This window comes from Malus domestica, chromosome 15 (assembly GCF_042453785.1).
Source record: "Malus domestica chromosome 15, GDT2T_hap1".
Classification (NCBI taxonomy): Eukaryota; Viridiplantae; Streptophyta; class Magnoliopsida; order Rosales; family Rosaceae; genus Malus; species Malus domestica.
Genome location: NC_091675.1, coordinates 47,014,854 through 47,032,120, shown reverse-complemented (window position 1 = coordinate 47,032,120; position 17,267 = coordinate 47,014,854). Strand labels below are relative to the sequence as shown.

Genomic DNA, 17,267 nt, shown 5'->3' with positions numbered 1-17,267 from the left:
ACTGCAGGCAACTGAGTAATGTCATTGTTGGAAGGAGTAGAGAATTCCTCTTTAGGATGTGTCACAGAGTTAAGGGTTTCTAGCATCCAGTTCATGCTTACCAGAAATGCATGTTGCATCTTCTTCATTTGGATATGGAGTTGGAAATAAATCTAGTAAATGCTCCCCCTGTCTAGAATCATCCAATGGTTGTGAGAAGTAAGGAACTTTTTCTTCAAATTTAACTTTCCTTGAAACAACCATTTTTCTAGTTATTGAATTGTAACACTTGTAACCTTTTTGGGTGGATGAATAACCTAGAAAGACACATTTGGTAGCCCTTGGGTCTAGCTTGTCACGATTTTGTGCTTGAATGTGAACAAAGCATGTACACCCAAAGACTCTCAAATGTGATAAATTGATCTTTCTGTCTTTCAAGACCTCATAAGGTGATTTAAAGTTCACCACCTTACTAGATAATCTATTGATGAGATATGTTGTAGTAAGAACTCCCTAAGACCAAAATTTCTTAGGCACATAAATGTGAAACATAAGAGTTCTAGTCTTCTCAAGTAGATCTCTATTCTTCCTCTCGGCTACCCCATTTTGTTGGGGAGTTCCAACACAACTTGTTTGGTATAGTATACCATGCATGCTTAGATATTGTGACATGTTATGAGACATATATTTAGTGCCATTATTTGATCGTAAAACATGAATTTTTGAAACAAATTGTGTGGTCACAAGTGTATTAAAATCTTGAAAAACATTCATCACTTCATTTTTAAATTTCAAAAGGTACAACCAAGTGATCCCTGTGAAATCATCCACAAAAGTTACAAAGTATTTGTATCCATCAAAAGACTCTACAATTGGTCCCCAAACATCAGAATGCACGATTTCAAAAGGATTACTAGCCCTAGACAAATAGGAGGTAAATGGTAATCTAGTAAACTTATAAAAATGACACACGTCAAAAGAGCTTGTAATTTTGTACAAGTTTGGGAACAAAGTGGATAAGACTTTTTCAGAAGGATGTGCTAGTTGTTGATGCCAAAGCTGTTGTTCTTGAGCTAAGCTTGAAGTGACTTGAAAAACCCTGGGAACTTGAGTAAGCTTGGAAAGGTAGTAGAGACCATTTAAGAAAAATCATTCACCAATCGTCTTCTTGGTGACTAAATCCTGAAAAATCACATTTTTTTTTAGAGAAAATGGCAAGACAATTTAATGAGTTTGTGATCTTGCCAATAGATAAAAGTTGAAAAGGGAATGAAGGTACATAACGAGCCTCAGACTCGACGTCACTTGAGATTAAATGTGTTTTTCCTTTTCCTACAACCATAGCACCCTTGCCATTAGCAATTGACACTTGAGATGGAGTTGAAAGTTTTTCAAAGTTATGCAAGTTTTAGACTTGTTAGTCATATGATCAGTGGCTCCTGAATCTATAATCCAATAATCATGCACATTACCTACTCTCAGAGAAGTTGAGAAAAAGTGTAAGATACCAGAGATATCTTGTTGTATCACATTTTCATTCTCAGCCAGAAATCTAGCAAATTGTCCTAGTAAGGCGGTTTGATTGTTGTCACACTGATTCGTTGGTCCTTCACTATCTCCATGACCTTGTTTCTTATGAAGGAAGGCAGCAAATTCATTGATTAAAGTGGTTGGATTGGAGGTGAACTTCAGTGCTTCCTCGGATGAAGTGATGGCAACATGATTTGCCTTGTAAGAAGAGTTGTGTGAGCCCTTAAAAGAACCTTTGTTGTTGTCCATAAGGAACTTTGGCCTTAGCTCTGGATGAAGAATCCATCAATGATCTCTTGAATGTCCACCAGCATCACAGTGACTACATTTCAAACCAGATCTTCTTCCTTTGTAGCCCTTCTCTTCACCAAGTTTGTGGTTAGAAAAATATACCCTAACTTCTGGTATATTTACCTTAACTTCCGGTATATTTACCTTAACTTCCACGATCATGACTTTTCTGCGAACTTCTTCCCTTTGAATCGTGGCACACACACTTAAGAAAGAAGGTAGTTCTGGATTCATGAGGATGTGGCTTCGAAGGTCTTCGTATTCAGGACTCAGCAAGCTTGCTAGAAGCTGGAATAACTTATCCTCCTCAGCTCTCTTAGTTAACACGGTAGCATTTATGGTGTGTAGTCGGTACACATTCAACTCATTCCACATAGTGGTCAACTTTCCAAGGTGTTGCACAAATAAATTTCCTTCTCGTTGCAGGCCAGCAATATCCTCCTTTAACTGAAACACTCAAGTTGCATTATTTTGATTCCCATACATTTCCTTGAGATTTTTCCAAAGAGTCAAGGAGGATTCAGCATAACTGAAAAATTCTGCAATCTTACGATCCATAGAGTTGAGTAGCCACGACATGACCAACTGGTCTTTGCACAGCCAAGCATCGTAATCTGGTGAGGACTTCTCAGGCATTGGAATAACACCATTGACATAACCAAGCTTTGATCGTCCTCCCAAGGGAAGAGTGAATGCTCTCTCCCAAGGAAGATAGTTAAACTTATTTAGTAAGACATAACTAAGACGTTGATTTGGGTTAACATCAACGTCTGAGCGAGGTGATAATGGAGCAACATGAGAGCTATCTCCTTCACCATGTATGAACTTTCTTCAGCCATGTTTGAAGAACAAAAAAAGCTCAAAAAATCTCTCAAGATAGTACACAGAGACAGGCTAATTAGGAGTACACAGAGACAGGCCAATTAGGGTCACTGCTCTGATACCATATTGGAGTTTTCAAGTTGTATATTCATTGTAAGGAAAAATATTACAAGACCTAACCAATATATGTATATCGAAGAGAAGGAACAAGCCCACTATCCCTCATTGATTTAAGCCTAAAAGCTAACAACCAAAAGTAAACAACCACTAGATACACATCCCTTGATTAAGGGGATTGACAACAAGAAACACTATTGGTGACATCAATGTACAAGAGGGCAGAAAACAGCCCATTCTACACGGTACATCAACCCATCCCCTTAAAACTAGGTTAACAACAAGTACACTTCTTCTAATAGTTTGGTAACTACTTTGTTTTTAGTTTTCAATTTTAATATTTTATGTGATTAATAGAGGAAAAGTGTGTAGGAGAAAGGAAGAATTGAAAAGACTAAAGGAAGAAGTGGTGAAATAAATGTCAAATGAATGTGTATATGAAAAATGAAAACAAAATAGTTATAAAATGAGACATTCTTGAGTGATATTTTGTTGTAAACATCAATAAATTTTACTATTATAAAGCCAGGCTCTCATTTTGGGGTTATAAACTTGGACAAAAAAATATTTGAACAAATAAAGCATCAAATGTGCAAACAAATAAAGCACCAAAAGCACATTTGATGAATACTCGTTTATAAACTCATGAATACAACTAATCTTCTCTTCATGTTATACTAGTGTAAAATACCATTCAACTTATTAATTGAATGATAATATCTGCAAACCTGTTTTCCCTCTTCGTGATAGAAAAACATCTACTCTTAGAGGTGGGCCCATGCAAATCTAAATGGACTAATATTTTATAAACACGTCTCGAAAATTAACGAGGAAAGTTCCACCAATGTGAAACTGGAATAATAGGCAAATTACAAAGCGTGAAGCAATGAGAAATAGGTATTGGTGATGGACCATTGACTTTGATCAATCCATATATATAATATTAACTTCTCACCCAATCCACCAAAACGGTGTCTCCAAATTAACATTTAACCGGAACATTTCTAAAAGCTAGAGTTCCACCAATCCTAAAAGCCTAGAAACCACTTTCTCTGGAAGTGCTTTTAACAAGCAGATTCTCATTCTACACATTTTTGTTAACTTTCTAACCTTGTTTTCTCAGTCTTCAGCAAAACTCCATCTCAACAATACCTTTGTTTTTTCGTCAATGGCCATGTCGATCGGATGCTCAATAAGTTCTCCTTGCAGTTCTAGACGTTTGCAGGCTTCAGTTTTTAGACCTAGTTGTCTGAGTACTAATCACGGGGACAGATGTCGGTATCTCGGAAATCGGAACTTCTTGCAGACCCTCGTGAAGATCCAAAATGGTAGCCAGAAAAAGATGTAAGTAAATTAATCCTAGCTATATTTCTTCAACTCTATGGATTTCCAGTTAAATTTGATTATCACGGATAAATAGTACGAAACTTTATTTGCAGGGACGTGGTTGTCAATGGTGTGGAACCAGGAGCTCCTCTTCCTTCTGGTCCTTCCGGTAATAATTGGTATGTCGATGATCTTCTGCTACTTGATCTCTTTGAAATGTTTGTCAAATTGATTGCCCTCAGGCTTTTCTTTTAATTTATGGTTTTGTATCAGACCAGCGCATGATTAAAGTTGACATTATACAAATTACAAATGCAGGAAACTATGGCTTGTGGGGATGCTTTTCTCAGTAGTTATACCCTTTTGGAAAAACAAATGGTGGCCATTGCTAAAATTCAAAGGTAAGGAAATATTTAATATCATTATCATCATCATTGTCACACCTCGTCACCATCCTCGTTACTTTTTTCTTTGATTTGTAAGAAGAAAAGATTCGATAATTTTGTTTTTCAAAAACTGTAGAGATAAATATTACTAGATCAATAGTTATTTTTCTGCAAAGGAATTGATTAATTGATTTATAATTAAAAATTATTTTGATGTAATATTCTCCATCCATATAAACATGACACCCCCACTATGTACAGAGACATTTTCAACGGCGCTGGATACAGTGGAAGATGTGGCAGAAATGGTAGAGAAGGTGGCCGGGGAAGTGGAGAAGGTGGCCGATGACATTGCCGATCATCTTCCAGAAGGAAAACTTCAAAGGGCAGCAAGGATTGTTGAGAGTGTGGCAAGAGAAGCAGCCAAGGATGCTGCGCTAGCAGATGATCTCATTGAGCAGGTAATCTTTCTTTATACCTAATCCTCTTATATATCTTGATTTCCACGATTAAAAGTGAACCACCATATATAATAACATTATCTAGTTAGTACTTAGTACCAATCAAAAGTTTTATTTCATAATTAACGGGTGAGGATCACATGTTTTTGTGAATTCCGTGTTTAGTAGTTGTCAGCATCAGTCATTATAAATAAAATTTTGTTGATATTAAGAATTGAAAATGGGGATGTGCATAACAAAACAGAGGACTATATGCAGTAAGGAAAATGTCAATTAAATATTATGATTTCATTATAATTTAGTTCAGATCCAGCCAATGTGTTTATTCAAAGAAAGCAGACGTGGGCGTTGCCAACTTGTTGATAAATCTTACATCAAACGTTATTACAATTTTATGTGTGTCCATTTGTGATCGAAATGTGCTGTAATTTGTTTTTTCTGTTTCACCTTTGAATATAACATTTATTCTTGTCCAATTGACCAATTAGGAGATGCCATTAATCTTCTAATTTTTCTAAAACAGAGCTTAATTAAGTACTGTTTAAGTAAATTGGTCTTTATGAAACGAATCAATCTGTCCTTGTATGTGTGTCTCTGTCATGATGCTTTTGGAATATTAGAACATGAAGCCACTCGTTTAGTAATCGTTCACCATTTCTTAAACAAAGGCCGCTTCCTTCCTTCCCTTTCCCTATTACATATCACATCGCATTTGTTTAGTATCTTCAATAATTTTTAAGCAATTAAATAGAAACTCTTTCTTTTTTTTTTGTTAAAAAGAATAGAAATTCTATTTGTAGCCCTAAGTTCGTAATGTAATTTTTTTAGGCTTATTTTACACTTCCTAGAATTCGATTTTGATCTCACTTTATCCCCAGTAACTAAAAAGTCATTACTTTACTCCCTATTCTGTCCTGAGACTCAAAATTTGCTTCACTTTAACTTGTGGACTCTCTCTTTTTCCTGAAACTCAAAAATCACCCCTAAAACATATGTGGGACCCACCACCCATAAGATTAACCACATATGTCAATGAATTTGATTATAAGTCTCCACTATGAGTTAGCATTAAACAATCAGAAAATACTAAGTTTAAAAGAAGAAACTTGAAATTTTTTGGGTTGATGTGCTTGAGTTAGAGATGAAAAAATAAAAAATAAATCGATTAGTTTGGTGCACTCAAATCAAATCAACATAACGGAATTAATAGAGTTAAGACAATTTGAAGTGAATTTTGAGTTTTATAGAGAGAAATGACGACTTTTGAGTTTTAGGGTGCAAAATGATATCAAAATTGAATTTCAAGGGGCAAACTGAAGCAATTTTGAGTTTTTGAGAGTAAAAATGACAACTTTTGAGTTACATGGAGCAAATGACATTAAAATCGAGTTCTTAGGGGTGTAGCTAAAAATAAGCTTATTTTTCTTTCTCATTTTAAAAAGTTTAAGATAAAGAGAACCAACCTCAATTTTACTTTCAAAGGCCATGGTGAAGAAATGTCATGGTGAGGTGAAACCATGACGTCCGACCACAGCTTTGGAGAATAAGTTAAACTCAGAACTTCCAAAATAAAGGATACATTCGTTGAGTTTAGATGTGAATCATGTGATTGATGTTAATCGTTCCAAAATTTTGCAGGTTGAGGGTGTCGAAAAGGAAGTGGACTCTGTCATTGAGCAAGCCAATCAGAAAATCAAAGAAGAAGATGATACAGAAAATCAGGCAGCAAAAATCAAAGACGCGACGGAGATTAAAGCTAAGATAGCAGAGATCAAAGAAGTGAATGCTGTTAAAAACGAGACAATAAAAAGCTGAGGCAGCCTGCTAACTCAAAGTAGCAACTCATGTATTTTATTTTATGGAAAACTAGATTTTAATTCTTAAATAAAATGAAGTTCAAAAAAATGTTTTATACAAGATTAAAAATAATTTTAGTCCTTAGATTCTATTTAATGTCACTATATGCATTTAATATCTCTCTTTTTTTTATTTATAATTTTATGGTGTTCACTGTTCATAAATAAAATTTTAAGTTTATATTATAAATTTTAATTCTCATTATGGTAAGTGTCCTATATAAGAAAATATTTTCGTAGAGATTTTTCGGTACACTTCTACTTTTTTATATTGTCTTATGTGCCCCTAATTCATTGTAATATATTTAGGTACAAATATTTCGGTACACTAGTCTAGTATAATATGTTTAGGTACAAACATTTTAGTACATTAGTTTAGTATAATATTGTAGACATCGAAATTTCGGTAAATAAATGTTTACCGATAAATCAAAGTTTCAACGCTCATGTATTACATAAATTTTACACGTAGCGTGTGTCTAAACAAAAAATCAAAATAAGTTAGAAAAGTCATCAAACAGGACACGTGTCAACACCTGGCAGAAACGACTTATTTCATCAGGAATATTATATTCAAAATTAGGCATTGGAAATTTCTATAAATAGAAGGCTAATTCATTCATTTAAAGGAACCAAAATCATTAGGCAAAATTCTTGAAGTTCTGAAGCTCTGAAACTCCGAAGCTCTCAAGCATCCAGGTTCCCGAAGAATCAAGAAAGCTCTCTTCGTTCTTCGTTCTTCGTTCATCGTTCTTCCAAGATCAACAATCATCCACCAATTCAAGATCAAGCCCCGACGGCCCTCGAAGAAAGTGTTCTTCGTTCTTCGTTCATCGTTCTTCCAAGATCAAGCCCCAACGGCCCTTTACACCAACAATCATCCACCAATTCAAGATCAAGCCCCGACGGCCCTCGAATAAAGTGTTCTTCGTTCTTCGTTCATCGTTCTTCCAAGATCAAGCCCCAACGGCCCTTTACACCAACAATCATCCACCAATTCAAGATCAAGCTCTGACGGCCCTTGGATCAACAAGCCACCGTTCTTCAAAGATCAAGCCCAAAAGCCCTTGAAGATCCGTTCATCACTGTTCTTCAAGATCAAGCCCAAAAGCCCTTGAAGATCCGCTCATCACCGTTATTCAAGATCAAGCCTCAACGGCCCTTGAAGAAACACTCATCCTCAAGATCAAGCCCCAACGGCTCCTTGAAGATTCGCTCAAATCCACCTTCAAAGATCAAGCCCACGGCCCTTGAAGAAACTTCCAACAGTTCATCCAAAATCAAGCCTCGACGGCCCTTGGATCAACGAAACATCCACAAATCAACACCTTACGGAGATCGAATCAGAGGATCAAAATAGAGAGAGATTGTAACCCAAAATCATCAAATACAAATATTATTTTGTGCACGTTGTTCTTGTCTCTTTCGTTTCAGGAAAATTTCGTGTTTACAAATATATTTAAGTACGGATATTTCGGTACACTAATTTAGTAAAATATATTATGATACAGACATTTAGATACACTAATTAGAAGATGTTAAATAAAATTAATGAATTAAAATGTGTATAATAATAAATTTAAAATTTAATGTAATGATATTAAATAAGATATCTATTAAATATTAAAACAAAAATATAATATGAATTTAAATTAAGTACACATTAAAGGACTAAAATCAATATCCAATATAACACCAGATTTTTATTCAATTTTAATTTTCTTCAATGATTAAAGTTTAAAACCCCCTTTATTTTATTTGAACTTTTTAGCTATGTGATTTAAATAATCGTGTAAACATGCATCATTTCCAAATTTTGTTAGAGTTAAAAATAACAAATTCTATATTCAAATTTCATTGTTTTTTTAAATTAACTAAACAAGAAAATTAACAAATTTTAAAATTCTACCATTTCAAGTTCTGTCATTTTAAAATTCCTTAGTAATTTTAAATCTCCTCGTCCAAACACAGTGTAAGCTCCCAACAGTTCCTTTCACGGTAGAAATGTATTTTGAAAAGATTCCGGCTGATCCAAGTATGTATGTATGTATGTATATATCTACACAAACACACGTGGTGACATTCAGATAAGAAGATGGGCAGAGAGGGAATGGGGAGAGAAGCTGGATCCAAAAAAAAGTACAAAAACATACTTTTTGTGTTTTTAATGAATAGTCTTTGCCACTTAGTATTACGGTGTAGTGACTTTGCCACTTGTAAATAAGAGATCTTAGATTTGATTCTCGCCAAATGCGAATTTGAACCACATTATTGCTAGCATATTGTGAGGCTAAACCTACCCCTTCTCTCTTTTTTAGTATAAATACCATCGTTTGTTAAAAAAAAAAAAAACAAACAAACAAATAAGCTTTGTTTTTTAGTTGAGTTTTTGAGAAGTGCCTGCCAAATAAGAATCTTGAACTTGTGACTCAACTTGTTTATGAGTTAAAAAAATAGAACTCAAATAGAATACTAAACAGGTCATAATTTGCTCAAAATGCTAATTTTCTTGGTTTGCTCTAAAGAGAGTTTCTCTACATAGATGGATTGTCCATCGCTTCATGAATTCTGTTTCAAGGATTAATCTCAAGCTTGACTCATTTGCACAATGAATATGAGCTGACAATAAGCCCAAGTAGAATTTTCTTTTGAGCAAGTTTTGTTAGCATTTTGTTGGTATGTTTTGACCAAGTCAACAGTCTCCACAATTTTCATTTGCACATCAACAGTCTCCACAATTTTTTTTGGTATGTTTTGACCAAGTCACACTTCAACAGTGCATCTATTGTTTGTGCAAGACTGACCAAATTTTTCTCTCCCAAGTCGATTCGGTCAACATCATCGAGCCCTAACAATAGATTAGGAACAAGGGATTCCACTTCATTTCGAGCAATGGCTATCGGATAAGATCCCTAATTCATGAACCTGGATGCCGGTTTCAAACATCGGATTCGCGCATGAGGTTGAATAGACTGATAAATGGCAATCTGTCTAATTTAGAACCACACCAAATTAAATAGGATTGAATAGGCACGAGGACAACACCTTCGCAAGTAGTATTGCTCAATGGCAGCTTAACCTTGCTTTCAGTATCTAATCAGTCGGCTTCTTGGAGAGAGAGTTAACAAGACAGGCAGGAAATGGGGTTGCAGAACGAGCGAGAGGCAGAAAAAACGCGTGAATAAAATTCATCCAAAATGACTAATTCGTAAAATCACATGCTGAAAATGAGTATGTTTGGTTAAGATTGACATTGTGAGTATTTTTTTTATTTATTAAGGTGGCCAATAGTGAGTACTTTTCTCAAAGGGAGGTGTTTTAGTTTCTCACGCAACCTTTTGATTTTTAGCCATAAGGTTAAATAAATCAAATGAAAACAATAATCAGAATTAAACAAAAGTGGGTAAGAAATTAAAAAAAATGAGTGTTTAGCATGTCCCGTTGGATTGTTTTGTTCACAACCACATAGTGAATACGAATACATACTAAAAACAGCTCCAGCGGTACCCATTGTCTTGCCAATTGGGTTAAACTGCTTCGGCCCAAAGTATCCAACTCCACGATCCGTAATTGCACAGGCAGGTGGTGAGAGCAAGCCAGGTCAACTGCCCGCCCAACAATTGATGGGCCTGAGCCTGCTGGCGATGGATGATGTTATGGGTGACATCAGCCTGCGTAAACAATAGGATACAAATTGAACATAATTTAAGTCGTATTCATAAAATAATTTCTTTTATAAAATGAGGCTTAAATAATTATTGTATATTAAAATATATAAATTATTTAATAATAACTAATACGTGAGGTCTCTTCATTTATAATTTAGAGGTCTTATGTTCGATTCTCGTCAAAAGTAAATTTTAATCATATTGTTGTCCGCGCATTGTGAGGTTAAACTCATACTATCGCTTGTTCAAAAAAATAAAAAATAAAAAAATTCAGTTCCTCTGGCAAAATCCTCCCATTTTTTGGGAAATGGATCCTCTCCGAATCCTTTATAATATCCACCTAGTTTGGGATCCGTACCGTTGAAATTGGATAAAACAGCTACAATTATTATAATTTTTAAAGATGCCATATGTTTGTAACCGTTAAATAAACGAGACGGAATTGGTGAAAAATGATCCGGATATCCCTTTCCCATTTTTTGCCATTCATTTTCTTTTTCGTTTGCCATGTAGATCCAGGTGACGCCCTACTTTATAATGAAGCTCCAACGGCTAGCGCCTTTCATTTTGAATTCTTCCAGACCGAAGTTCAAAAAGTATACAGAAAGCAAAAAAGAGAGAAGAAATCCCTAAATAAACCCCTCCTCTCGATTTCAGACCCCAAAATTCCCAAATCTCAAATCTCCACGCCCCGTGAATTCCAAATTCACCATTTCTAGGGTTTCAATTCGCACTCAGAGTGATTACCAGTACGCACTCTCTCATCCTCCTATCAAACCTTAGTGGAAGAAAAATCAGATTTTTTGTTGTTGCGATTTCTAGGGTTTTGGGGACTCTAGGTTTTTCTAAGATCGAGAAGGAAGAAAAAAAATGGATCTTCCGCGGGAAATTGACGACTATATCAAAGAATCGATCGACCACTCCTTGGGCCTCCCTGTGTCGACGCACACCCTCGAATTGAAGCTTCGATGCTCCGAAGAAGTGAAACGGCGGCTTCAGAATCAGTATTCACTACTCCTCTCGAAACTGAAGGAGAAAGAGCAAGTCCTGGAGCGCTATAAGGTTCATAATTTTACTCGTATAATTGTATCGATATATATATATATATATATATATATATATATATATATATATATATGTGTGTGTGTGTGTGTGTGTGTGTGTGTGTGTATTTATTTGTTTTTTGGGATTTTGATTGTTTTGTATATTAGGCCGAAGCGAGTATGAATGCACAAGCTTTGAGGAAGTTCGTTGAGGAGAATCAGAGATTGGCGTCGGAATGTGCGCATCTGGTGACTCAGTGCAACAAGTGGGAGAGAGAATGCTCGCTCTACGATCACGACAGAGAGGCTTTAATGGATTTTGGGAACGAGGCTGATCAGCGTGCCAAGGAGGCGGAGATTCGTGTTCAGGAGTTGGAGGACGAAGTCAGAGAGTTGAGTGATGAATTGGGGTTCTACAAGCACAAATTGGAGATGCATTCGGTGATTTCTTCAACCGTTTCTTATTTTTGAGCTGTGATTAGGTTTTGATCAATTGAAAGAAATGAACTGGGCAATGGGTTGGAATTTTATTATGGTGGTTAATACAGTGAATTGCTTGTTTTCTTTCATTGTGTAATGTTCTCGCGGAATGCTATTACGTTTTTCTGGAATGTTATTCAGCTTCATGAAATTTTCTTTGTGCTTGGTGAAATGGCATGTATGCTATTACGTTTTTCTGGAATGTTATTCAGCTTCATGAAATTTTCTTTGTGCTTGGTGAAATGGCATGTATGCTTTTACAAGATTCATTTTTTATTTAGATGCTGTAAATAAGTTGTTAGTCCTGGTTTCAATATTCCTCAATGTTTTTCCAGCTTTGTGCATACATCACATACATTTGCACACAATCACTGACAAAAACTTAGAATAAATCTTGTGATTTTTTTGGGTTTTACACATTCCAGTTTCTTTGAAGCACTGGGAAGAACAAGTATACCGATTACTTCTGTGCAATTTTCTTCTGATGTTGATGGCAAAAATTAGCAAGAAAATTAGTGTAAACCCCAGAGAAATCAGAAACTTAGATGGAATGAATCAATTAGAATAAGCGCAAAAGACTCAAATAATTGGTTTTCGACGCTGTAGAATGCTTCTCAGTCATGAATTTGAATTCTGACATATTGCATATTTTTGTTCTAATATTTTTCTATTTCAGATAATGTTAGTCATTTTGTGAAATTTGGGGATTTAGTTTCTTTTTCCTATCCCACTATCTTGTTTCTTCTCTTCCGTGTTGATTACGATTGACAAATAGGTTAACAATCCAAATCTACTTTTATATGATTTTATGAAGACTAATAGAAGTTTTTATGTTGAAGGTTGAATCATCTGCTGAAGACACAACCATTGAAGAGAAACTACTGGATTCTGTTTTGGCAACATTGATCAATACAGATGAAGCTGTGTCTGCACGTGCTTTTCTGGAGGCCAACAAAGGAAATGAGTCATGTGGAAGGTTGCTAAAAATGTGGAACTGGTGAGTTTATTTGCAATTCTTCATTCTTTTTTTCTTCTTTTTTCAACTGGTGAGTTAGAATCTACCTTTGTGCAAAGTCTATTTTGAGAGTTGCTCCTATCTGAATATGAACTTCTGGTTTCTGATTGTGGTAGCTTGAAGCCGTCATCTCAAAAAGTTCTATCACTAGTTGCTGAGGTAAAGACGCTTGAGAAGGATAAGGAACATCTAAGAATCAATCTTCGGACGGCTGAAGAAGAGGTAAGGAGTGCAGAAAATTTCGAACCTTTGCTTCTTTCCCTGATCTGTCCTCTCTTGATTTTTCCTGGAATACTCTGTATTGTATGATGTATGCAGGTCAAATTGCTTTTTGAAGAAAACAAAGTCCTAGATGTGGAGAACAAAAGATTACTGAGGCTATACCAGAAGGAAAGAAACCATTCTGCGTCTGGTGGAAAACATATTGACAGTGCATCAGCGAAGGTGAGACAAATGGAAAATAATTGCTTTGACTCGTTTGTTCTATGTATTGATCTGGTCTAATATATTGCATTGTTTCTCCGTTGCAGTCAAATAAGCGCAAATCAAGCTCTAACATAAGCAGCCCGATTCAAGGGAAGATTGATTTCAGTGAGCAAGAAGCAGCAAGACAGCCCCTATCACCCTTGCGCTGTAACTCCCCTAACTCTAGAACCTATAAGAAGTAGTAGAAATTTTTTCAAACAGTCCCCTTTGTACCTTGTGTATTCAGGATACCTTATGATTGGGGGTTAAGATCACAGAGTTCGGAATGATTAACAAGTTTGATTGTAAGAATCACTTGCTAAGTCTTTTAGTAAGTGGTAGGGAATTTTTCTTTTCAAAGGCGATGCCAAGGTCTCGTCTTTAAAAACTGGTATTTCTAGGGATGCAGCAATTACATACAGTTGTGAAATTGTTTGCGTTTATGATGAATTTCTGTGATCATGTTCTTGTATATTAGTATAGCCTAGTTGCATGGTGCAATTTGCGTGATGTTTGTTAAAAAATCTGTTCACAACAGGTATATTTCCAAATACGTTCTCAACCTGTTCATGTCCTTGTATCTTACTAAAACCACAAACTAAAGCGATAGGACTAATAGATGGAGAAGTTTACCAATTGTGAGTTTGCCATGTCACTAGTGTAGTACAAACAAGGCTTAGTGTTTATGTAGCAGATGACTGTTGAAAATTTCATTTTCATACCCAGTTTATGGTACGAGAGAATCCAAAAAGAAGACGGGTCAGAAGATACTGATGCCGATGGTGGTGACATTCCACGAAGCGAAGGCGAAAGTCTTATACAAGACGAGAATTCTGATGGATTCAATTTATATGACAATTGACTCCGCAACCTTTATTGCGCAGCCTCGTGAATACAACCGTGAGGTTGCGAAGCAGATCTTGTGCAATTAATAAATTAAAAAAAAAGAATGAAGGAGCGGAACCATCCTTTGACTTACTTCGGTGGCAAGAGATTCAGGAATTACTACGCAAGATAAGGGGACTCTGTCAAAGAGGCACACTCATCTCGATGGCTTGACGGAACACGGCCACACACCCTTTTGTTGTCAACGCGACTGAAACGAAAGAGTGGCACCTCATCCACTGCTTTGTACTGAAAGTGGTGCTCCTCGTCATGCTTGCCATGGGAGGGGATGATTACAAACCATCCATTTTGCCAGTCCCGGTCTCCCTGACTAGTCGGGGGATCCCTTGTATCATTCCGTCATTTCACAAATGTAGGGTCTGTAAGGGTGACGAAAGGTAGGATGCCCTTGTTTGGGTTTTGTTTTCTAAACTGGGTTTGCCGCAAAGGCAACCCTCCATATTTGGACGCTGGTTCAAGTCAACAGTGGCAAAGATTGCCTACTTCACTTCGCTTCACTTCCACCTCACTTCGTTTGCTTCGTAACCTCATGTTTACACAAAATGTTGTTGTAAAGGATTTCCCACTATAGTCTCGAGAGAACAATCCTAACCCAAAGCTTGGAAAACAGTTTATAATCCTGCCTTCGATCTCTGCAAGCGGAAGGTTTCACACTCAACCAGCAGGAGATTGCTCGACCATACCATTAGGGAGAGGGGATTGAGATGATCTTGAAAGTCAGGCGAAGCCAAGACACATCCATACTAGAAGCCATTTGAACTTCTAAAAAAAGGACTCGGGGGTGACCTAACCGAGTCCATCTTGTTTCCTTGTACCATCCCAATGTGATTAAGATCAACCCGATACCTAGACGTTTCGAGCTTTGTATCGATCAGATGCATCAAAGGAGTGAGGGGAGGCTTGAAAAACTGCCGGAATGGTCCTATAGGTATCTTTTCCCACCGGAGGTAGTGCCCATCGGGAGAAGGGGTTGAAATGAGGTTTCTATTACCAGAAAGCGTCCATTCAGATGATATCTAGTGGCAAGCACAGACCTGATGAGATCCCTATTTCCATCCTATTCATTCCTTAAATAGGCAAGTCCCTTATGCAAGTAAAGAAAAGGGTTTGGGATCAGCTGCAAGTTACAAAGTCAAAGTAGTTGTGAGGCACCGAAGGTGTCCATGTGGAGAAGCGAAGGCTCCGCATGAAATTACGAAGTACTGAATTTGCATATAGAAAGACGATGGATCCATGTCTTATAACAATGTACAGATAAATGCTACAAGTGGCCATAAGTAGAAGAACATGAAAGACTGAGACTTATGTGGATAGCTTAATAAAGAAAAGGGGAATGAAGCCCCCAGAGTTGATAGTTCGATCCATCGATAGAAAAGTAAAAAGGTTTATGGGACTTGGCTCCATGATAAGGAGGCTATCAATAACTTAGTTGTTAGTTTTTTATTCATTGAGGAATCTGTTAATGGGAATATTTGTTCACTCCCTGGCGTATTTCCCTCTCTTGGTCCTAGTAAGATAATTGCTCTTGGCATACCTTTACTTATGGGGGAAGTAAAAGCGAGTTTGTTTGGATTGGTTTTGTGCATCAACAAATTTGTTTTGAAAAGTCCAACATATTTTGCTCTCCTAATATTGGTGCTGGTCTTGCCCATAAGATAAGTAATGTTTGTAGTTCTTCTTTGTCTAAGTAACTCCCTTGGGGTGCCCCTCATCTATTCTCGAGTCACAAGTCCACTACAAGGATATTATTGAGAAAAGCCAAAAAAGGCTTGTTGCTTGGAAGGCTGTATGTTTATCTTTCGCTGGGAGAGCTACTATGATTCAATCAGTGACATCTTCCATTCCAATATATACCATGCAGTCAGTAAAGCTACCAATTAGCGTTCGTAAGCGGTTGGAATAGCGTAAGTTTGACGCAATAAAACTCAGTTTGGTTCAATCTTTGGTTAACAATGCCAATGCCTTGACCAGATTGAAGCATGGGTTACGGCATGCCATGAGGCTAATCTAGCAGAGAAGAGAATAGCGAATTTGACTCACTTTCTTTCATGAATAAAGGGGCCAAGCATTATAGGAGGACGCGCTTTAAAATGATCGAGGGGGCGATAGATATGCAAAGCGAACCCAATGCCACAGGGCTGAAGCCTTCGTGTTCATTCTCTGCGTTGTACGTAGCCCCGCTCGCTCTTCCTTTGCTGCTTTCGTGTGCGGCGAACTATGCTAGCTGAGCAGTTTCTCATTCTGCTTCTGTGGTGTGGGCAATTCCACCTCTACTGATTGATCCAACTAACTAATCTCCTAGGTACAAAGGCCTGATTGGGACTCACAAGATGGCTCATCAAAGGGCTTAATCTGCTAACAATTTTTTTTTTTAGAACTCACTTTGTAAACAGTATAACGCAAGCTAATAGGTTCGATGAACAGTCACTCACTTTTGACAGTTATACAATTCTAGAAGATGCTCTAGAATTGTGTCAATCATGTTTATTAGAAGGGCACAATAAGCAGTCTATTAGCTTAATATTAGGAAGACTATAAGAGAAATTTCATGTCATTTAGTACTAGAGTCTAGCGGTATTCATCTTTATTTGTAAGTGAGAGGTATTAAATTCGATTCTCAACAAAAGCGAATTTGAACCACATTATTGCTAGCTCATTATGAGGTTTAGCCTACTCTCTCACCCATTTAGTGTAGACAATATCGTTAAAAAAAACAGACAAATTTCATGAGATCAACACCTAATAAATGTCTTTATTTCCATTCAAACTCCCCATTAATTAGGTGAAAACTGAAAGAGTAATGCTAGGAGAACTAAGTTTTGAAAACTAAATGATATGGAAGTTGATGATTAGATTATTAAACATATCTATTTTCTATTGGTGACATATCATTTAGTTTGCAAATCTAGTCTCCTTAATATT

At 36.6% G+C, this 17,267-nt stretch overlaps 2 protein-coding genes across 2 annotated transcripts; both read left to right on the top strand.

Moving 5' to 3' along the window:
- The first annotated feature begins 3,567 nt into the window (after positions 1–3,567).
- On the top strand, positions 3,568–6,958 carry LOC114821682 (uncharacterized). Its single transcript, XM_029094758.2, has 5 exons — positions 3,568–4,083; positions 4,179–4,244; positions 4,384–4,466; positions 4,713–4,912; positions 6,551–6,958. The coding sequence occupies exons 1-5, from the start codon at positions 3,908–3,910 to the stop codon at positions 6,725–6,727; spliced, it is 702 nt and encodes a 233-aa protein (XP_028950591.1). The 5' UTR covers positions 3,568–3,907; the 3' UTR covers positions 6,728–6,958.
- Positions 6,959–10,952: 3,994 nt separating this feature from the next.
- Positions 10,953–13,940, top strand: LOC108170384 (uncharacterized). The gene is made up of 6 exons (XM_029095117.2): positions 10,953–11,498; positions 11,648–11,920; positions 12,799–12,956; positions 13,091–13,196; positions 13,293–13,418; positions 13,505–13,940. Exons 1-6 carry the CDS (start codon positions 11,307–11,309, stop codon positions 13,640–13,642), a joined length of 993 nt encoding a protein of 330 aa, XP_028950950.1. The 5' UTR covers positions 10,953–11,306; the 3' UTR covers positions 13,643–13,940.
- The last annotated feature ends 3,327 nt before the right edge of the window (positions 13,941–17,267 follow it).

Coding starts and splice junctions, on each gene's coding strand:
- LOC114821682 (XM_029094758.2), top strand. CDS start 3,908: ATGGCCATGTCGATCGGATGCTCAATAAGTTCTCCTTGCAGTTCTAGA. Junction 4,467..4,712: donor GCCATTGCTAAAATTCAAAG/GTAAGGAAATAT, acceptor CACTATGTACAG/AGACATTTTCAACGGCGCTG. Junction 4,913..6,550: donor CAGATGATCTCATTGAGCAG/GTAATCTTTCTT, acceptor AAAATTTTGCAG/GTTGAGGGTGTCGAAAAGGA.
- LOC108170384 (XM_029095117.2), top strand. CDS start 11,307: ATGGATCTTCCGCGGGAAATTGACGACTATATCAAAGAATCGATCGAC. Junction 11,499..11,647: donor AAGTCCTGGAGCGCTATAAG/GTTCATAATTTT, acceptor TTTGTATATTAG/GCCGAAGCGAGTATGAATGC. Junction 13,419..13,504: donor TTGACAGTGCATCAGCGAAG/GTGAGACAAATG, acceptor TCTCCGTTGCAG/TCAAATAAGCGCAAATCAAG.